The 22,609-nt window shown below is 45.7% G+C and overlaps 1 protein-coding gene across 3 annotated transcripts in view; it reads right to left on the bottom strand.

Moving 5' to 3' along the window:
• The window catches only part of prox1a (prospero homeobox 1a), a 40,326-nt gene that overhangs the window by 10,967 nt on the left and 6,750 nt on the right, over nucleotides 1-22,609 (bottom strand). For all 3 annotated transcript variants that reach the window (XM_056363229.1, XM_056363230.1, XM_056363227.1), the window contains exons 2-4: nucleotides 17,780-19,855; nucleotides 13,682-13,789; nucleotides 7,044-7,238 (exon numbers count right to left, since the gene is read on the bottom strand). In XM_056363229.1, coding sequence (XP_056219204.1) covers nucleotides 7,044-7,238; nucleotides 13,682-13,789; nucleotides 17,780-19,789 — 2,313 coding nt within the window. In that variant the 5' untranslated portion in view covers nucleotides 19,790-19,855. The remainder of the gene's footprint in view (nucleotides 1-7,043; nucleotides 7,239-13,681; nucleotides 13,790-17,779; nucleotides 19,856-22,609) is intronic.

Here is a 22,609-nt window from a genome sequence, read left to right as displayed (position 1 = left end):
TGTGTGTGTGAGAGCAGGTGAGAAAAGGAGGGAGGGGATCATGTAGTTCTTTATGTTTAAGTGATTCCTTGCTACCCCTGGCGCCCCAGGCTTTAAACACAGCTCTGGTCATTTAATCAGTGCACAGAATAAAGTGGCTTTACACACACAAACACGTGCACGTGCACACACACACACACACACACACACACACACACACACACACACACACACACACACACACACACACACACACACACACACACACACACACACACAGTGAAGAAAAGACCTGTCAGGCTATGTCAAACGGGGGCCCTCAATAGCCCCCGGCTATTCAGCGAGAAGCAGATGATCCTGTTCTCTATTCTTTTCTTTCCCTAACTCTTCTCACTAAGAGAATTAAAAAGCCATAATACAAGTTGGAAATGACGCTTGTGACACAGTGAGGGTCCGGGGTAATATCTGAAGATTTGTTTAAATCTTTTGTAGATACATTTGCTACTGTCAGCAGATATACTGGGCAGATATACTGGGTTACCAGCCTCTCGTCCACGGGCTTGTTGCCCCAAAAGAAGCAGATTTTCTCACCTATCTTGCAGATTGTCGTGGGTTTATTTGGTTTTGCTCTAAGATAGTTTTCATAGGGACCACTGCTTCAGTAGAAAGTAGTTCCACTGAAAACTGTTGATAGTGTGTATTGTGGATTATCCACATCGACAGATGTTGCTTTTGAGTTTTTAATGCTCTATTGAGATGGGATGGCAGCCGAAATCTCAGAGTCAGATATCCCCAAACCTGAGCAAATTAAGCTGACACCCAAAAATAAAAAAAGTTTTTATTTTTATAATTTTTTTTTATTTGTTGACGCCAACCTTTCAAGCCAATTACCATCGCAAATATATACATTCTCACAGCCTCTATGCCTTAGTCTGTATCAACGATCATCCATCTCACTTGTGAATCGGTTCACGGTGAGAATAATTTTTTTTAAAAGCAGGTGGGAATAGCAGGTGCAGGCGCACACATGCACACACACACACACACACACACACACACACACACACACACACACACACACAGGGCTGCCTCTGTACAAGGACAGCAAGTACTCTCCTCATTATTATTTGCTGTATGTGACAGCATCCAGTACAGCTGCAAGTGATAAATGATAAAGTGATAAATGCACATGTAGCCTATAGTAGGGATGTTGTTGACTGTTGGTGAGATGAGATCTTTTCTCAATGGGAGTGAATGAGATTGGAATGACAGCAGATACTGTAGATTTTAGGGGGGTGGTGAGAGGAGGTGTGTGTTTGAGTGTGTGTGTGTGTGTGTGTGGTGTTGTTGACATAAACCCACTGGCAAACTATCGGTTGTATTTTTGGCAGCTCTGAACCTAAATCTATACAGCCAGCTTTTCATCTCTCTCCTTCTATCTTCTACCTCTTTTTTCCTTCATTCGCTCTTCAAAGAAAACCCTAGAGCCTTTCAGAGAAAACACCAGACCTGTGTGTGTTTTTAGGTACTTATGTATGTTCAAACATGTTTGAATCTGTGTCTGTGTCTTGGCCTGTGCATCCAGTGCAACAGCCGTGACCTTTTCACCTCAAATTCCCTGAGGTCGAACCCCGGTCAAAGACATAACCCACCCACACACACACTCACACGCACACAGACACACCATGCCCTATGTGGCGTTGGAAAAAAAAAAAAAAAAAAGAAGAAAAACACCAGGGATGAAGGAGTGCAAGACACGAAGGGGAAAAGCAGCAGGAGGAGGAGGAGAAAACAGACATTAGCCTCTCTGGGTGGAGAACAAATGGAGCCCCGAGAGGGACTGAAGAGGAGGAACGAGGGAGAGAGGGGGGAAGGAGAGGTGAAGCACACAATGCTATGGGGCACGGCGGTTGGACAGACAGCATCTGCTCTCAGCTCTCTGTGGCTCTGGTAATGGATGGAGAGTTGGGAGAGACACTGAGAGAGCGGGAAGGAGGGAGACGGAGAGAGAGAGACAGTGGGATGAAAAGCAGGAAAGAAAAGAGGGAGGAAGAGAGGATGATGAGGGGAAAAGGCAAAGGGAGGAAGAAGGGAGGACTTCGAGCGGAAAAGTCGAACATTGGAAAGTTTTCTGTCAGTATTTGGTCACATTTGATGAAAAAAATAAACGAATAAAAGCACAGTGGGTAAGTGCGTGTCTGTGGCAGGGTGTTATCATTTCAAATAGAGGGATGACAGACAGATGGATAGACAAAAGAGGAAGAGGGACAAAAGGGGTGACACATCTTTCCAAATGGAGACAGAGCAGCTGATAAGAGAGGACACACGATACCTGCGTTGTGTGTGTGTGCGGACGAAGGCTTCTCACTGTTTTCGCTGGTACCACCCTCTCACATAGAGATCATAGGGACTTCCTCTTTTTAAATGCCGAGATGTGTGCATGTATGCATGTATGCGTGAGTGTGTGTCCTCTGTGGGAGGAGTGGCCACTGACAGAGGAAACTTGGCCTAGTCTGTCCTATGGAAATCTGAGAGTTTCCCAGAGCCATCATAAAACTGCCTCTTTATCAGACCCCAGCTCTCTCTCCCTCTCTCCCTCGCTGTCTCTAACCCATTACCAGGTCACACACATTCCTGTCTTATGAAAGATGATGTGTGTTGTCATTGGGGGTTCAAAGACAGAGAGAGGTGGCTGCGGAGTAAAAAGAAAAGGACACTAAGCGAGAATTTTCACTTGAGTCCTCACATGAAAGCGCTGCTTGCTCAAAGTCAAGGCTTTGGGAGGCCGGGTGTGTTTCAGAAGACTTTGATGGTGATGGACAGAGCGAATGAGAAGCGGAGAAGAAAGAGAAGAAGAGAGGGGATCAGGAGGGGGGCTGAGAAAAGAGGAAAGTAGAGCCAGGGTCTAGGTAATTAACGGCAAGCTCTTTAATTACCGCTGGTGTTCATTGTGCCAGAAGGAATGTGACAATTATGCCATTAAAACTTCCTAATGGGGGGGAAAAAGCGAGGGAGAGGAGGAGGAGTAGGAGGAGGGGGGATAGCGGAAGACATGCAAAAGAGGAGGATGAAAGAATGAAAGGAGAGAGGCAACAGAAGGAAGAGAGAACGACGAGAGGGAGTGAGGGAGGAGGGATATGAAAGGAAAAGGGGAAACAATCGCGACAAAAGAGGAGCTGGGAGGGAGATGGGGAGCGTATTAGGCCAGCACAGTGACAGAGCAGATTAGCATCAAACAAGAAAGGCCACAGACGTGTGTGTGTGTCTATGTATGTGTGTGTATGTGTGTGTGTGTGTGATCACTGAAACAGAGGACATATTCATTCCAAAGACGCCACCAAGGTGGATGGAACTTTGATGATGCAGAAGCTGGCAAAGGGAAAACTCAGAGTGTGTGTGTGTGTGTGTGTGTGTGTGTGTGTGTGTGTGTGTGTGCGCGCTTGCTGAATCTGCGTAGGCTCCTGTTTCAAGTGGTGGTGCAGGCAGGTAGGGGAGGAAGAGGAAGAGGAGGAGGAGGAGGAGGAGGTGGTGGAGGAGAAAGGGGAGAGATCCACAGAAAAGGGCCTTGGGGGCATCCAGATACACATCCAGTACATTTCCATCTCCACATTACCTCTATGACTCACACACACACACACACACTCACACACACACACACACATAAGACGGAAAAACATAACAAATGTGTCCGCGTACATATGTAATACACACAAACACATCATTCCCACACAAACATCAAACAGCAAAAAAACACACAACCCACGCACCCACACTCACAAACACACACGGTCATACACACAAATAACACCCCCACACACACACACACACACACCGAAAAGCCACACACAAACACTTAGGCGCAGAGTCTTCGTGCTCACCAAGGCGGTTGGTTTGTCAGGGGGGTTAGAATTTGCATGGCTGGGCAAATTTTCCTTGTGTTAAACTCTAATCAGCTCCTGTATCTCTCAGACACCTGCCCGGCAAAAAAAAAAAAAAACCTTAATATGCAAAACACCTTCCCTCCCTCCTCCACCCTCGCTCCCCCAACTACTGCAGCTCCTCGGCCAATAGAAGACTTATTCACCTGGCCTCTCTCACTCTTTTCCTCTCTGTCTGTCTTCTTGCAAATTTTCACATTTATGTATGCAAATAGGCTGTTCCCCTTAAGCCTTTTTCAACAGTAGCTTCCTGGTGCCAGGAGAAGAATGATAGTCTTGTCTGAGGTGTGACAGGAAGTGCATGCAAGAAGGGGGTTTGTCAGGGGGAAAAGATGTTGCACGTTACCACAGCTTGGGCAGTAATGGCATATTTGTTGGGTGCTGCGTACAAACTTTTTTTTTTTTTGGGGGGGGGGGGGGGTTGCAATAATATAGTTTCTTGTGGCTGGTTCATTGCAAACCTGTCTATGAATCATTCAGAGATATATATTTTTAAGTTATGTACACATCCAGTTTACATTTGGCCCAACTGTTCTGTAATACAAGCTTCCGATAGTTAGATTTTTATTATTTACTTATTTTTAGGGCATGTTTTAGCTCCACTGTGCAGAATGATGCATGTGCAGAGTTTGACACAGAGCTTTTCAAATGAATCTGCAAAAGGAGGAAAGTTTCTCGGTGCTCACCTTAAGATTCACAAATAGTTCGGAGGCCAGTCACGGTCCAATATTAAACTTTCACATGTGTGATGTGGAAACTTGAAGTAGGAGACGACTTGTGTTCAGGTGTTAATCTTTTGAAATGAAAAATATCTGTAGATTCACAGGTTGTGGATTTCCCAGTGAAAGAAAACATTTGTAACTCTTTGTAAGAAAAAAAAGACACAAATTAATTTTAGTATAGAATTTTACAGTACATGTCTTAAAACATGTCTGATGTAAATCTCTGACTAAAAACATTGTCTCCAAAACAAGGACATTGATATCACAATCAAGTTTGTGAAGCTGTGTGTTTTTGGGAGATTATTTCCCAACAGGGACTTCCATTTCCTGTCGTGGGTGTCAGGTGATTTACCATAAGCAGAGCATAATTTGATATGAAAAAAGAAAACAAGCCTCAGGAGAAAAAAAAACAAAAAACAAAAAAAACACTGATTCCAGGACCAGGAAAAATTAAACCTAAATGATTAGAACAGAAAAAAGAAAAAAATACTGTTATTATTCTTTAGCAATCCAATTTGCTTTTACCGTTAATCATGTAAAAATCAAAGGTGCTACACCCGTTTAAGGTTTAAGTTTTCTCTAAATGAGCGTAAAATGTCAGTGCGAGGCTGTAGGTGAAGGGTCAATGTCCTCTTGAGTTAAAGCTATTTTCCTGTCATTAAACAAATCATTTCTGCTCTAGTCATGATGAGCAGCTGAACAGAGGGAATGGTGTCATTTTTACTTTGCGCTTTGCTCTGATGGACTTTGGGCTTATTGAGACCTCATATATACAAATGCTTCTGCCTGCCAGAGTCTTTCAAAGCCTCCCTTAAGAGGGCTGAAGATGGATGTGGGGAAGTGTGTATGGGGAAGTGTGTGTGTGCGTGTGTGTGTGTGTGTGTGCGTGTGTGTGTGTGTGTGTGTGTGTTTGGGTGCACACAGAGGAGCCCCAGTGGACAAATAACAGACAGAGAGAGATAGACGGAAACAGAGAGAAAGAGAGTGAAGCACTTTAAATGTGAGCGCTTGCAAAACTCCCACCGCTCGCAAGGGCACTTCTCTCCTGCACGTCATCTCTCTTTCCCCCCTCTCTCCTTCTACCCTTCTTTCTCCCCTTTCCATTCCCCCTTGATTCCCTTTCTCCCTCCCTTCATCGCTTTCTCCTTTGTCTCCGAGCTCTCACCCTCTATCCCCTATCTATCCATCTCCCTCTTCCCCCTCTCCCCCTCTTTCTCTCCCCTTCCTCTCACTAAAACAGTAGGACGCTTAACCTTGATAACAGTGAGATTTTTTCCCCCCTCAAAGTGACACACACACACACACACACACACACACGCGCACACACTGGAGAAGTGCTTTGCCAGCATGCCAGGCCGGTCCAAGGGACGGCTGTACCCTTCGAGGTGAACAGGACACTGGGAAATGCAGCAACAACAAAACACACATACACGAACGCACATAGACTCGATCTCTCTGACAAATACACACACACACACACACACACACACACAGCAGCCCAGATCACTCCAGGTCCTTCTTAATACAAGCCTTTTAAAGGTCTATTGTCAGCTGACATTGAGAGAGCACTGGCGATCCTGAAACGTTTCCCTCCCTCACACACACACACACACACACACACATGCGATAAGGTGGCAAAAGGAGAAGTAAGACAAATGAAACATATTAAAGGTGAAGTTGCCTGATGAGAATTTACGATTACAATGCACTGGAAGATATGTACACAATGCACACATAAACATCTCACCGCAGATGAAAGGTAAATGAGGACAGGGAAGTGAAATGTGGTTTCTCACACACACACACACACACACACACACACACACAAACACACACACACGCAGAACCACCAAGGGGAAATTAACAGTGAGGAAGAGGCAAAACGAGCGTGCTGTCAGTAAGGTTTCTTCCTCATTGGATGAGAGTTCCTCACATCCCTGTGATGCACCCTTTAGAAAACAACACTTTCTTATTATTATTATGTGATGATTTTGATTTTTTCCGATACACACAAAACTCTTTTACCTCTTTAAAAATCCGTAGGTGTTTCTGAGAAAACACATTGTCGCAAAGCTGAAACCTTGCGCTGTTCAGGAGATGGTTTTCACGGCAAAGCGACCGTGTAAATTATAGTATAGTGCGCAGAGTGCGGCAGGATGTAGAAGAGACTTGAACTCAGCACTGAGAACAGTTACAGCAAGGCGGTGTCAGAGAGGACACAGTGAGACGGTGTCACACTACCCGTCTGCATCACGAGGCATCAGGTGAATTTCAAAGTTTTTTTGTTTTGTTTGTTTGTTTGTTTGTTTGTTTTTATATGGACCACAATTAAGCTCTCATCACCTCTCATCTGTCTCCTTTACAGTTTGGTCTGCATTCGTTCACTGAAGGTGCGGGTGTTTACCTCGAAGTCGTTGGCCTTGTTGTAGTGCATGTTTAGTGCCCGGAAGAGCTCGCAGTCGCGGCTGACGCTCAACTCCTCGGCTCCGGTGACTCCGTCGTTGATGGCCTGGCGGGCAAACTTCTCCATCTGGATGTAGTAGAACTCCCTGAAGTTGCTGAACCATTTGATCAGCTGGGAGGTTATGCAGCGGTTAAACTGGAACGAGAGACGAGGGGGAGTTAGCACTGTTTGGTGTCAGTCTGTTTGCGTTTATTCTCAATTATCACTTAAAAATCTCAGACATTCTGAGTGGAAATACACGGGATCTGTAAATACACTTGAGTAGGGAAGACTATCGTGTGTTAACCTTATTAAGCAACTGGATTTGAGCATGAGAGGAAGGGAAGAAGTGGAAGGGTGACAGCAAGTCAGTTCGCATCAGGAAGCTGGGACATGAGGGGTTGACTTAAAAGAGTGTGAAGAAACAGAAAGAGAAAGATGAAAGAGTAGAATAAGAGAGAACACAGGTCGCGGAATGAGGGAAGATAATAGAGACATTAAGTAAGACAGTGAGCAAGAAGGGGGGAAGGGGGAGCAGGAGAGAGTGTGTGTGTGTGTGTGTAGTTCATCTTTCCCACTGGGAGCAGACCCCCCCCCCCCCCCCCTATCATAACCCTGAAAGTGGAGGGAGAGGTGGAAGGCGGGTGGGGGGTAAGACCGCAAACACATAATTGACCAGAAAAACGATTAAGTCATCATCTGAAGCGCCCTGGCCCGCAGGGGGCTCAAACATGTACTTAACCCCGTTCACCAATTACACCCTGATTCTCCTCCCCTGTCCGCACCTCCCAGGCAGGAAGAAAGGAGAAGAAAAAGCAAAAAAAAAAAAGCAAAAAAAAAAGACAAGAAAGAGAGAGAGAAAAAGACAGAAAGAGAAAGACAGAGACGATAAGCGCCGCAGAGAAGGCTGTGGCTATCTGATCTGTGCCGCTCGGCTGGATTCAATAGGGCGAGGTAAACCTATTAAGACCCTCGGCTGGTCCCAGCTCTTTTTTTCCGCCTGGTCTCAGCAGTGAAAACACACTGTCTAAACATCCAAACCACTAGATAAGGACCTCAGGGGCTCAGGATCCTTCCTAGCCGAGTCAGCTCAGATCAAACCCCTAAACGCATTAATATAACAACTTTACTTCACTTCAGCGACTCCTCGTAATTCCATCTCATAATTTCAAAATTCTGGCCTCCGAAAAGTTGATACCCCTAACCATCACCCACGCCCTTCGTTCAAACATACACACACACACACAAAAAAAACACACACACACACACACACACACACACACACACACACACACACACACACACACACACACACACAGGCCTTCACTCCTCCCTCCCCTCTGCTCTTTTTGTGGTGCTGGAAGAATGGGGGGACAAAACGCTACTAAACGCTGAGCGGACTGCTCGCTGGGGAGGCAGAGCGGTTTTGACATGGAGATTAGGCTCTGGCTATTGTTCGACAACACACAGACACACACACACAAACATGCACGCACACTCTTCGCGATCTGGGATGGCAGTCAAACGCACGCAAGCACATGAGGATGGGAGGGCGAGGCAACAGAACAGAAAAGACAGGCAGAAGCGTTGGCGAATCAGAAGAGGCGAGATAGTTGGACCAAGGTGGGACGGGGCTAAAGGAGAGGGCCGTGCCTTTCTGGAATGATGACATAATGGCGGAGTGGAAAAGAATAAGTCCGCTTGACATTGTTTGGCAGGGGTTTGGGAGGGTGTGTGCAGGGGGAGAGGAGGGGGTAGCATGGTGGCTGTCCTAAAGTGCAGGGTGAGCATAAATGGGGAATTGAGGGAGGGAGGAGAGGAGGACGGGTGCAGGTCAGCGCTGTCGGACAATGGCGTTTTGCTTGTGTGTGGGGGGGGGGGGCAGAGGGTCGGAACGTGAGCAGTCAGCAAGCTGGGGTCGTGACATCGGAGTGTCAAACAAACAAACTACTGACACTTACAAATACATCGGCTGCACGGGGCTATTCTTAAACACACACAATGTAGCAGACAGTCGGAGGGTGACAGAGCACAAACACACTGTTACACTCAAGCCGCCAGCGTTGTATCAACCTTTCCTCGCGCGTAAGATCGGAACAAGTCTTACTGGGGAGAAACAAGTGAATTGGTGTTGATCTGTGCAAGCATGTGTGCGTACATGCATCTGAGCGCAAGTGAGACTGAGTGCTACATACCGAGATTAAAGTCAGTGAAAGAGTTACCATCGCTCATGCAGGGGACCTTTGGTGTCACTGCAGCCGAGTGATGGATAGATTTGTCACTTTGGACAAGGATTACTTTATTATACCGACAGCTCAGGAGAAGATGTATTAGGGCCCGTGCAACTGAAGTGAACTGTGGCTCAATCACAGCGCAGAGCGCACAAAAGATACAATATTTACAGTACATGCAGGTAAATACACCAAATTATATCATATCCCCATCTACTGCACTCAACACACTCAGGGACTCAATTTTGGCAAGTCACCCTACAGCTTCCAGCAGTCTTGGTTCATTAAGTTGCTGGTGGGGGGACAGAGACCCCCTGATAGCAGCTAAGGACGAGTGTGTTCAGTGTAAAAGGAGGGAATCGGTTCAAAGAAGCACATCACTGCAGCTCCTTAATCAGAGCTGGCAGGGGTCAGCCAGCACAGACATGAGATGCAGTGAGGAAAATGTGTGTCTGTGTGTGTGTGTGTGTGTGTGTGTGTGAGTGTGTGTGTTTGAGTCAACGCACTGCATTTGAGCATAGTGTGTAAGGGAGCGCGTGTGTGTGTGTGTGTGTGTGAGTGTGTGTGTGTGTGTGTGTGTGCGTGCGCCTGGCTGAGAGGCAGATGAGAGAGAGACAGCGAGAGCGTGTTTCTCACACTCACACTCAAGAGCCTGTGAAAGGTCAGCGCTTAGTGCTAACAGCACAAGATAGAAAGTGGCGCACGCACACACACACACACACACGCACACACATGTCCTGCTCATGCACAGACACATACTTAAGTCCAGAATAGGAAAACACTCAAGTATCCTTGGTCTAAACTATATCAGTCACCTGCCAGAAACATTCAGGCACTGTGCCAAACTTCCACACACATATCAGCTAATGTATTAATATGTATAATAAAAATGATTTTACAGTTTTGTATTTTGGTTTGTTTAGGATAAAAAATGTTTAGCCGAGAAGCATTTGGTTGAAAAGCCAAAGTGTGTCTCCAGCCAATACTTTCTGTGACACAGTGGTCAACAATGGAGCAGAAAGCACACAGATGACCTCAGAATGCTAAGCTACATCCAGAACAACCGGAGAGGAGAGCAGAAAGACAGAGAAGCCTGTACGGGCCTCCCTCTCTCCCTCTCTCTTTCTCTTTCTCCCTCTCTCTCTCGTAAGCCCCTTCACAGTCATCAGGGCTTTCCAACGTTTCCTGTTTTCGCAGGGGTGAATTGTGGGAGATAATCTCCGGCTGCCTATTGGCTGACTGCACACAAAAAGCGGCCCTGGAAAGCGGGCTTTTGTTACTGCGGCGACTCAAAATCCAGCCGCTGGCTTTTCTTTCTCCCCGGCACCGCCGAGGCACACATACCATGCCACACCATCAGCAAAAAAAAAAAGAAAAGAAAAGAGAAGGAATGACATATAGAAAAGGGAAAACCCTCCTGACCCCCGCTACTCCACAGCACATGACTGGCCCATATACTGAGGCTTGTTGCGAAAAGAGCCACAGAGATGAATGCAGGATGGGGGTGTGTGTGTGTGTGTGTGTGTGTGTGTTTGAGTCAACGCACTGCATTTGAGCATAGTGTGTAAGGGAGCGCGTGTGTGTGTGTGTGTGTGTGTGTGTGAGTGTGTGTGTGTGTGTGTGTGTGTGCGTGCGCCTGGCTGAGAGGCAGATGAGAGAGAGACAGCGAGAGCGTGTTTCTCACACTCACACTCAAGAGCCTGTGAAAGGTCAGCGCTTAGTGCTAACAGCACAAGATAGAAAGTGGCGCACGCACACACACACACACACACGCACACACATGTCCTGCTCATGCACAGACACATACTTAAGTCCAGAATAGGAAAACACTCAAGTATCCTTGGTCTAAACTATATCAGTCACCTGCCAGAAACATTCAGGCACTGTGCCAAACTTCCACACACATATCAGCTAATGTATTAATATGTATAATAAAAATGATTTTACAGTTTTGTATTTTGGTTTGTTTAGGATAAAAAATGTTTAGCCGAGAAGCATTTGGTTGAAAAGCCAAAGTGTGTCTCTAGCCAATACTTTCTGTGACACAGTGGTCAACAATGGAGCAGAAAGCACACAGATGACCTCAGAATGCTAAGCTACATCCAGAACAACCGGAGAGGAGAGCAGAAAGACAGAGAAGCCTGTACGGGCCTCCCTCTCTCCCTCTCTCTTTCTCCCTCTCTCTCTCGTAAGCCCCTTCACAGTCATCAGGGCTTTCCAACGTTTCCTGTTTTCGCAGGGGTGAATTGTGGGAGATAATCTCCGGCTGCCTATTGGCTGACTGCACACAAAAAGCGGCCCTGGAAAGCGGGCTTTTGTTACTGCGGCGACTCAAAATCCAGCCGCTGGCTTTTCTTTCTCCCCGGCACCGCCGAGGCACACATACCATGCCACACCATCAGCAAAAAAAAAAAGAAAAGAAAAGAGAAGGAATGACATATAGAAAAGGGAAAACCCTCCTGACCCCCGCTACTCCACAGCACATGACTGGCCCATATACTGAGGCTTGTTGCGAAAAGAGCCACAGAGATGAATGCAGGATGGGGGTGTGTGTGTGTGTGTGTGTGTGTGTGTGTGTGTGTGTGTGTGTGTTAGACTGTGTTTACTTAAAAATGAAAGACATTTGTGCATCAAGGTGCAAACATCCTATAATGATATGCAGCACATCCATAAACATCCCTGTTTACAAAGGCAATAACTTCAGCTGACTTTATCAATTGACCGAATATATTTATTTAATCTGTTCATCAATGTGTTATAATTATTCATCTTTCATCAAAACACTATCTGCAATAATAATGAGACGTCTTAAAGCTGCTGGGATGATACCGTAGGCCGTCATCAGCAGCACCAACAATGGTATTATGACACATCTGTCAAAACATTTCAAAAACACCAAAAGTCAGAAAAAAGTCACAATCGTCTTGAAAGGAGCTTAATCAAGGGGCAAAACAGCTACAGCATCCCCAGTTGTTAAGGCAACCTACTTCCCACGTTCATTAGGTTCTCAACAGTCAAGACCTGATTAGTCGAGACCTGATTAGCCTTCAAGACTTTTGTCTGAAGACTGCCACTCGCTAAGAGGCTGCGCCGGCTGAATCTAATTAGATAGTCAGTCTCATTCCCATACATGTCTACTAACTTACAGCTTGACTCCATTGTTCTCTACTGAAAACAAAAACCCTTAACTACCTTGACCTTGTTTAAGTATCTGTTGAAGCCATTCATCAGGAGGCCACCTCCTTGGGAATGGTAAGTCAGTGAAATAAAGTGGGTGAGGCCTTTAATAGTAATTGCTGCTGCAAGTTTTAACAACAAAAAAATGTCCAATAGGTGGGTTGCTGTAATATTGGGGGGCGGGGGCTTTGTAATGAATCAACATTTACAGGTGCCTTCCGGCTTTGCTCACACGTGTCCTGTTTTCAACCAAACCAATGAAAAATCTAAGAAAGCCATGTGTGTTGCGAGTCACGGTTGGTGGTGATGGCATCCAAGAGGGGGCAGCTGGGAGAAAAGGGAACCTTTATCTTCTGATTTGAATAAGATGGCCTGGATCTGTCACAATGTTTACCCCTCCGTATGGTACGAGAGGGGCACACACACGAAACAACAACAACACCAACAACCACGGTCGTGCACACTACAACGGCCATTGTGTTGATGTTCTTGTTTTTTTTTTTGTGTGTGTGCAGCTTACATATTGTGCTTTGTTTTCTAAATTTCCTTCATTAAACTCCCAGTGGAGCTAACGCTCATCCTTGCCATGTTCCCTAAACAGACTCTTTCTCCTCTCCCTCCCTCTATAAAACCATCCTCCCTACACCTGCTCAGATAACCACTCCTCCGTCTCTAGGCTCCATCCTCCTCCCTGCCCTCTCCACCCCTCCATTACTCATGCCGCTCTTTATCTTTAGAATACTCATAGGCTCTCCAGCTCCCTCATATAAACCCATTCAACTTCCTCTTCTTTCATCTTTTGCATAAAACCATAACTTACTGAGGGAAAGGGCCTCATTTTGAGACAGACAAGCACACACTGTTCACGACAACTGAAGCCGGCAAATCACAATTAATAAATCAAACTTCCTCTTTTAAAGCCGGGGCTTTCACAAATGTACAAGGAAGAAATGGGACAAAAGACAGGAAAGAGTGCTATCTGTCATTACACTTAAACAAATTGCAAAAGCAGTCACCATTTCAGGAAAATAACAGGTACCACTAATGAGTTTGAAAATAGCAAACCAGAGAGAGCCACAGAAATGTCTTCCCAATTTAAAAAGGAGAGCATCGCAGGAGATTTGGCAAAATGTTTGGCAAAGTTTGTAAAGTAAAAGAAACATTAAAGTGCAAGACCATGTCCAGACTCACCTTGACATCAGAGAAGAACATCTTGAGCATGTTAGAGCTCGGGTAGCGGGTGTAGAAAAACATGAGCTTGGCCTTCTTCAGATGATTTGGGGAGAGACCCTCCTGGATCTGCAAACAGCTGCCATTAAGGACATTAACGATTGTTTGGAGGGAAAACAACTGATGGTAGATGAGGCAAATGTGGCGACTGATGTTATCAGAAATACAATATGTACTTGCTAATAATTGGCAGTAAGTTTGGCAAGAAATCATTTGGATGATGGTTAAACCAAATTTCCTTTCAGGCATGGATGCAGGGTTGCTGGGAGAGAGAGGGAGGGAAGCTGTGTGTGTGTGTGTGTGTGTGTGTGTGTGGGGGGGGGGGGGGGGGGGGGGGGGGGGCTGTTGTTGAAGACGGTGCACGAAAGCAAAACCATTTGCTTGCAATTAGCATCGTCCGTATCAGGTGTGAGAGCGTCACGGTAAATAAAACGCTGGCCAGCATTACAGCCGATGCTTTTACATAAGGAGACTCATTTCACAGTCAAAGTAAGCAAACGCCTTTGCCTACACCCTGCTCTAACCTCCACCCAAAAAAAGGAAGAAGAAAAAAGGAGACATTTGCATATCACAGACAAAGACAGCAGTTAACGCCAGTGACGGGCAAGAAGGCCTAATGGCTTGGCGACAACACATGCCAAGCCTGAATATGACTGTCTGATGTTGGCTTCATATCAGTGACAAAACAAGGTCTAGGAGATAGTCCCAAACACTGGCCCAAGCAACATGAAAAACCTTCTCACACTCGCCTAGGCCATATTCAAATACATGTCAGAGGCCTTGTCCTCCTAATGGATCGCCTGGATTGAACAGCAGAGAGGATGGAGATGGGCTGGTGGGGGCACCTTGAGGGATAGCATGGTTCCAACCTTCAATTACATCCCCCTCCTCCTCCCTCTGCTCCACCCCTGCCCCCCAGCCTCTCTGCCGCTGCCAAACCCTTGGAGGAGCAAAAGAAGGAGGAGGAGAAGGAGAAGAGGGGCTCTGAGGCTTTGGACTCAGCCAGTGATGGGGGGACTGAAACACATCTGCGCCACCGAACGGCCCAAGCCATTTCCATGGTGAATTAACGGCCGTATAATGCATCTGATAATATCAATCTGGAGGATAAGACATTGAAAAGGGAACGGGGATGGGGATGGGGGTGGGCCGCATGTTAAAACCTCAGGCTGTTTCAACAAGGGTTTTTCATCAAGCACAAGCAAGACAGGGCTTTCAATTACACAGAAGACACAGCCCCAAGTTTTCATGAAGACTATTTACACTTGAGTGGACAAAATACATTGCTTGACATTATTTATGATCTACAGGGGTGGCTGTGATCGTTAAAATCAGTCAAGTGTCCAGATGTAGCTGTAACTATAGAGTGGGAAGAAGGCATCAGCTGCTAGATTGGATTGCCCTTGGCCTCAGGGTTACACAGCAAAGCCAGCAAATGCTGAACCACGCTGGGTTGGCTCCTTAAAGACCCTGTCTACTTTGTCTGATTCAGTGAGGGAGAGGGAGAGGGAAAGAGTTAGTTGTATACGCAGCGAGGGTCTTGTGGGGGAAACCCTGGCAGACTGGTGTTACTCTGTCAGGCCTGGCCAAAAGAGCAGCACTTCACTCTCCACACCAGACCATCTGCTCCAAGTGGAGGGGATACAATGGATCCTCAGACAGAGAGAAGGAGAGACAGAGAAAAAGAAAGCTCTTTTTCAGTAGGGCAAGGTGGGATTTGTTTGCTGTGAAAGCTGCGCACTTACACTTAGATTAATTTGTTTTTGCTTTTTCAATTAGGATTAACATCGCTTTCCTCTTATCATTGAAATTAAAAATAATTTTAAAACAAAGACGCCAAGGTTTTACCTCTCCAGCCATAAACGCAATATCACCTCCCTTCAGATGACAATTAAGAAGCTTCATATCTCCTGATGAGGCATTTTCATCTCCAATTCACTCACAGCTTGCAAATGTAATTGTGATTGGACTTAGGGGTGGCGTGCAAGGCTATTATTTTGTCATGATGGTGCACTCATACCAGCTGGCCCACTGTTTGCCTGCCACATCTGACAAGACATCATCATTCTCACAACACTTCCCCAAAGCCCAAAGTCATGAGAGGGAAATAGCTGCTGCACTCCCTAATTCCAGGTGTAAGGACAAGAAAATTTGGAGTCGGACTGAGAAAAAATGAGGAAATTGATAGCAGCCATCTGCTCCGCAACGCTGCCGAGAGCTGGTGAACTTGAACACACCTCGCAAAATGTCTGACAAGCTGTTTCTGACTTCAGAAGCTCGAGAAAAGAAAAAAAAAAAAAAAAAAGCGACAGAAATATCAAAAATATCTACATCAATAAAAACAGCTATGAACAGAGAGAGAGAACAAATACAAATAAACTGATTCATAAATCTCATAGTAATTACAAGAGCAAATGTACAAAACAATATCTTGTAAATGCCAAACTTTGTTCCTAAACCTGTGGAATAAACTCTGAGAATCAAAAATAAAAGAAGAAAAAAAAAGAAAAGAAAAACAACACATGTGGACATGTTGTTCTTCCTATTCTTTCCATATAGGGGTGTACATCTGTTAATGCCCTGAATTTATAAATGTTACAATGAAAGCCACAGCATCTGGCATATGTGGTTATTGTTTGATTGTTTTCTACTTTCTCTCAGTCTCTGTATGTCTCTCTCTCCCTTTTCTCTTTTCATCCCTCCATCGGGAGCCCACAGAAGCAAAGGATTATGGATCTCTGGAAAGCGTTCACCCTTGGGTCAGAAGACAAGACAAGGCGAGGTAATGAAAGATAAACAGCTCGCTGCAAACACCTGTTAACGTCCGCTTCAAAGAAAAGACAGGGAGGAGGGGGGTTTGCAGGGAGGGAAAACAAAAAAAGAAGTATTTGGCTGCCAAGCAACAGCCGAAGGGCCCCCCGGGCTGTTGACAGATCTTTATGAAATGAAAAAAAGAGAAAAGAAACGACAATGATTGTGGGCTTTTTACAACAGCGATGGATGATAAGAGGAACACAAGAGAAAACACAAGCAATCATAAATATACATCTTTACTGAGTCCTCAGGCGAACCTTTTGTGACACGCACACACAAAAAGACACACACACACACATGAAAAAGCCTAGGCTCTCAGGTGCACACAATAGTAAAAACAAGGGGATCCAAAGTGTTAAATATACATAGTCTCTTAACTAATGTGTCCACCACAGGTAAAAAGCTCTAGGATTATTTTCTTAAGCATGTAATGAATGTTAATGACTTGAAGACAAGGTTTTCTAAGGACAGCCGGTGTGACACGAATCAAACTTTCATAAGGGTTAAGGGTGTTGAATACTTAGGAACTAAAGAGGTATAGGGGAAACAGAGAAGGGACTGAATGTATCTGTTTAAGCTATTAGTCCGGAGCCCCCCAGGGATTCAATTGAGCCTCCCATAGGGGATAGGCTCTTTATCTGCAGGGCATGATTGGGGCACGCTGGGGTTAAACTATAAGGGAGGCTATATAACACCATTGTATGCCAAGTTTCAGGATGCTATCTGCCTCCTTGGCCTTTCCAGCCATTTTTTTTATTAAAGGAACTGGGGCAGTAAATGTCGTGGGGACCTAATCTTCCTGAGTAAGTGATGTGTGACGAGAGCTTTTAAAGCACTCAGGATTGAAGATGGAAGAAAAGGTGGTATGGTGCTGTGAGAAGGAAGAGGTATGAGTATAAAAATAAATACAACAATGCAGTAAATGGAGAAGAGAACAGCAGTGGGAGGAAAAGTGATTCATCAACAATTTCTCACTTTCTTAGGCTAGTTTCAAACAGGCTCAAAAAGATTTGATTTTTAACTCTATGTAGTTCAGATGAACCGGTCTCTGCAGGGAACTACCACCTGAAATCAGATTTTTTTCTGGCTTACACAGGCATGAGCTGGTCTGAACTGGACCAAGTAGGGTTAAAACATCTGCCACACACACACATTCACTTATTATTGCCTGTCAACCCCCTCAAAACGCACACTCTCTCACACACACGCACACCCCACCGCCATTCAGGTTATTTTAAAGGATACATTGCTGCCTGAGTAAGGTGAGATGTCAGCCATGTCCTGGAGATCACTGCACTCAGACTTGATGAGGGACAGGGAGAGACCCTCGGCTGTGCTGCCAGGGTGCGCTGGTGAACAAGAGCGATGGTGGTGCCCCAGGTGGTGACCTGATGCCATCTTGGTCCTCAGGCTGGTGGTCTCCCGGGACAGGTCCATGGAGTCTGGAGAGGAACGGTCCTTGCCCGTGTAGCTACCTGTGGGTGCACCGAGGGGACTCTGGAAAGGGTAGCCCATGAGAGGCAGCGGGAAGGGGTGTCTAAAGGATGGGGGGCTGAAGCCCATGGAGGCAGAGAGCGAGGAGGGGTGAAGAGCTGGGTGGTGGTGCCCGCCATGGGCTCCCACAGCCGAGGACTGGTGGTGGTGCTCGCTGGGTGTCTTCCTCACAACTAAGGGCAGGGCCTCGGTTTGGTCATTGGTGGCGCCTGGCATCCCGGGCATGCTGGCGAAGGAGTCTAGTGGATTGGGAATGATGACATCACCGAAGCACTGCAGCCTCTGGTTGGCAGTGTGGAAATTAGGGTTATCTCCATTGACAGCAGTGGGAAATCTTTCAGGAGGTATGGAAAGCGGGGGGAAGGCCTGTTGAGGTGTTGGGCGTGGAGGTTTGGCAAACACCTTAACCACTGTGTCCACCACCTGGGTCATGGCTGAATTGAGTTCCTGCTTCAGTGTTTCTGCCAGCTGTTTACCTTCAGCATGCATTGAGGAGCCTGGACCTCCCTGTCCTTTGCTCCGGCCGAGCCCCTCTCTTCTTGGCTTCTCTCCGTCAGCCAGCAGGGCCTGCTCCTGAAGCAATGCCCGTGCCCTGTCCAGGAAATGGCCCGGGTCCAGGTCAGACATCTCATTGTCAGAGCGCAAGTCATCTCCACCTCGGTCATCGCCACCTGTGTCAGACCTGGCTGGGCTGTCCTCTGACATGTTTCCTATGTCATTGTGGAGGTCATTGTGGAGGTCGTTGTGTTCTGAGTCGTCGGTTGAGTCATAGATCTGAAAGAACTTCTCCTGCAGCTGGCGGAGCTGTTTCTGCATGTCCTCCAGCTGCAGCTTCAGTTGCCGTCGCTCCTCCTGCTTCTGCTCCTTCCTCTGGCACACCAGCTGGGTGAAGCTCTGCTGTTGCTGCTGAGGCAGACGCTGCTTACGCTTGTTCTCTCGGCTGCTGCTACTACTGCTGCACACCTCGCCTCCCCGTGGGCTGCTGGGGGCCTGCTGCTGAGACTGAGGAGGTGGGCAGTCTAGCTCCATGTCCCGATCTCCATCCATCTCGTGGTCACGTTCGTGACGGGAAGCAGCAGGTACCACCACACTGGGTGAGTGGCTCATACCACGTATAATGTTCTCTACACGGGCTCGCTTGGCACGCAGGTGTTCATCATTGAGCCGTTCGATGTCAAAGGTAGCCAGGCCAGGAGGACGACCAAATGGTGACAAGCACTCTTGAGGCGTGCTGTCCTGGGAGGAGTTACTGCAGGCGTCCTCCTGGGGAGCATCTGAGCTTGCATTGGAGAGCCCTGATCCAGGGAAGCCTGATTCCCCTCTATCACCCCTGTCTCCTCTTTCTCCCCTCTCGGGTCCTCCTCCATTTTTAGCCATGTTATTCTTGAGAAGCTGAGAGATAATGGTGGTGCCAGGAAAGGGCATCATGGTGTCCTCGTATGAGTTGGCCCTCTTCAGAAGCTTTCGGAGTACATTGGACTTGGACTCACTGTCGCTGGCTGTAACAACGCCAGGCCCGCCATGTGGCTGCACAACAGAGCACTCCATGGAGTCGGTGTCTGATCCGTGGTGAGAGTGGGAGCTCAGAGAGTTCATGGCACTGAAAATGGCTGCTTTGGCCCGGGCAATGTTATCAGTGGTTGCTGTTGTGGCTGCTGCTGTGGAGGAGGCTGTGCTGCCTACGGTCCTCTTAACACCAATGTCCACACGTCTTCGTTTGGTCTGTCTGTTCAGGAGGGAGTCGCTGTCATGGTCCGGCATCACGGGCTGCTGCTATTGGGCCATATCCCACAAACCCAGTCCTTTTGGATCAAAGCCTCTGAGTACCTGTGGGCAAAAATTCACAGATGCGTGACTCACAAAAGTGAAAACTCACTCACTCACTCACTCACTCACTCACTCACTCACTCATTGTCCTTGACCACTTCAATTTCAAACCTAAATCTACATTAAAAGCTTGAAAGTTTTTGATAGACTGAGACAATCAAAATCCATCAGCCTCTACAGAACCGCATTAGCCGACATGAGTTTTGTCTCAAGTCAGCAGTCAATCACTCTTATTATGTTTCTACACGGACAGGGACATCCATGATTACATGACATTTAGGCAGTAAGAACCAATGACGTGGGGGTGAAGGGAAACAGGGGAGATGTGGTCAGAATTAGGCCTGGGCTTGACATTCCAGGGCAAAGTCCTACATTTTATCCTGTCCCCTGTTACACGCTGCGCGACACTGAACCAGTTCCCACGGAACACAAAGCTGCATAAAATTATGATAATTACTTAAGTACTTGTCCTCATTTCCATGTTTGTGTGGTGTGAGCCAACATAGGAGCTATTAACTCACAAAATGAAAAAAAAAAAAAAAATAGGGTAAAGATAATCTAAAAAAAAAATATTCTACACAAGGGGAGGAAATGCACATTGCACATGTCGTGACATACCCTTTACTAAATCCTGTTCACTAAGTGAGCTATCATTTGGTCGGTTCAACAAAATGTTGTAATTTTAAACCGTGTTTACACACATTTTGTAATTTTAAAACGCGAGTCCTGTGTTCACATTAATCAATATGGCCATCATATCTTAAGCAATGAGGAGAGTGACACAAAAAAAGAGACGCAAAATAGGCCTATTGATTTTGGTGCCAGCGTGAGCTCACTTCTGTGTTTTTTGTTTGTCTTTTCATCTGGCAAGGGCAGTTAATTCTGCTCAAATGAATAGGTCACAAGGGTCAACTCTGGCAAGGAGCAACTTAAAGCGCTCTTACAAAAACCCTAATGCCCCTCTGAAAGCAAAACGTTTTGTCAGTACAGGCCTGCATCAATAATGCTACGTAAGCAGCGCTGGCAGTGTCTTAGTCAGAGACATATCAGACGCATCCAATCTCAAATGTAGTGATATTATCAGAAACTATTGAATCTGTATGCCTCTCTTAAACAAATTTAAATATATCTGAGGTTAGTAAATTTATAAATTTGACAATGTTTTTTTTTAACAGCATAAAAGTGGCAAAAGTGGTGCAACAATTTACATTTTTCTTTTTTACACTCTTCAGGAAAACACCAGCCCTTTTTAAGACTCACAGACGCTCGGTCAAAAATAATAAAATATATATTTTTTAAAAACAAATACAACGCAAAACTTTGCTTAAATTTTAAAGGTTGTATTTATACTCAAATGTTGCTCTGATTCAAGTTGACTTTTAGATAGAACTGCAACGTAGCTATAAAAATTTTTAATTTTAAATGCAAAAATGTGACACGACTGATTCGGATCTATTTTGAAGATATTATATGATATTCTAAGAGAAGACATTTATTTTTTTTAGGGCTCGGTCTCAGTTTGGGGGGAAACAGCAGGGAGAATTCAACTGAACAACATTCTCCATAAGTGATTATTTGCTTGCTCTAACTGAAAGAAATTGTACCGTCTAAGCATTATCACTACATGTACGTAGTCTTTTTTTTTTTTTTTTTTAATAAATAAAAAGGCTTTCTTGTCTTTCTTGTCACTGAGTCTCACCACACACATCCACACTGTACACACACACACACACAGGCGCGTACACACAACTTTGCTGTTGGCTTTGTTAGAAACTGAAGTGTGATGCACCACACAAGTGACAGGGACTGGCAGGTTTGTCACTCTGACAGAAAACATTTTGTAAATTCACATTTTGTAGAATGACAATTAAAAACTCCCAAATTTGCTGTTGGATTAAATGTTTTTCCTACTGAAGTAACACCAGGACTCTTAAATAAAACCCTCTGATAAATGGCTTTGGCCCAAGTCTTGACAGCCATATCCAGCAGTTCAGACAGGAGGTGATACAGCTCCAAGGAAAAAGTAAAAACAAACCTTGACTTGATTGCCTCAGGATCTTAACAATGAGCTTGAAATAGTCTCCAGCACCTGTCTTTTCCAACCGCGCACCTGTCTCCTATTGCCCATGCGCACTCTCACTCTCTCTCTCTCTCCCCTAAAAGAAAAACCTTTCAACAATTTAAGCAACTATGAACTACACACATGATCACCAAGCTATAGATCTCCACTCCAAGCCTTACACCTCATCACTTTCACCCATCTCTTCCTCTTATTTCAAACCTTTCACCAAGTATTCAGCTGATAAGAAACAAACAGTAAAAAAAATGAATGAATTAATAAATAAACAAACATGAAACTTTTCCTGACTCACACAGTTGCTGTAACAACATTTTCACAATAAGACAGTCTAGTAAAAGTGAGTGTAACTGACTGTTTGTACATCTGGTTGCCAGTGGACAGACTTAAGATATCAAAACCTAAGAGAGACAGATTTGCGTGCACAACAACACACCGGCAGCGTTTTATCACAGTTCTCCAAAAGTAGTGCCGCAGAAGACACTCACTGTATTCACAAAACAGGACAGGATCTGACGACATCTGTCAGAGCAAAAGGATTTTTGCGTAAATAAAAATAAATTTTAAAAAAGCCAGGTGTGAGGTGATGGCAAACTCGCGGTTTCCAACGCTCACACGAGAGAGCAAATACAAGTAAATACAAGTTGAAATGCCAACTCGTGTTTTAAATCACGTTT

Source organism: Seriola aureovittata, chromosome 19 (genome assembly GCF_021018895.1).
Source record: "Seriola aureovittata isolate HTS-2021-v1 ecotype China chromosome 19, ASM2101889v1, whole genome shotgun sequence".
NCBI classification, from domain to species: Eukaryota; Metazoa; Chordata; class Actinopteri; order Carangiformes; family Carangidae; genus Seriola; species Seriola aureovittata.
The sequence above is the reverse complement of the archived record's forward strand: the minus strand, read 5'-3'. Positions and strand labels throughout refer to the sequence as shown.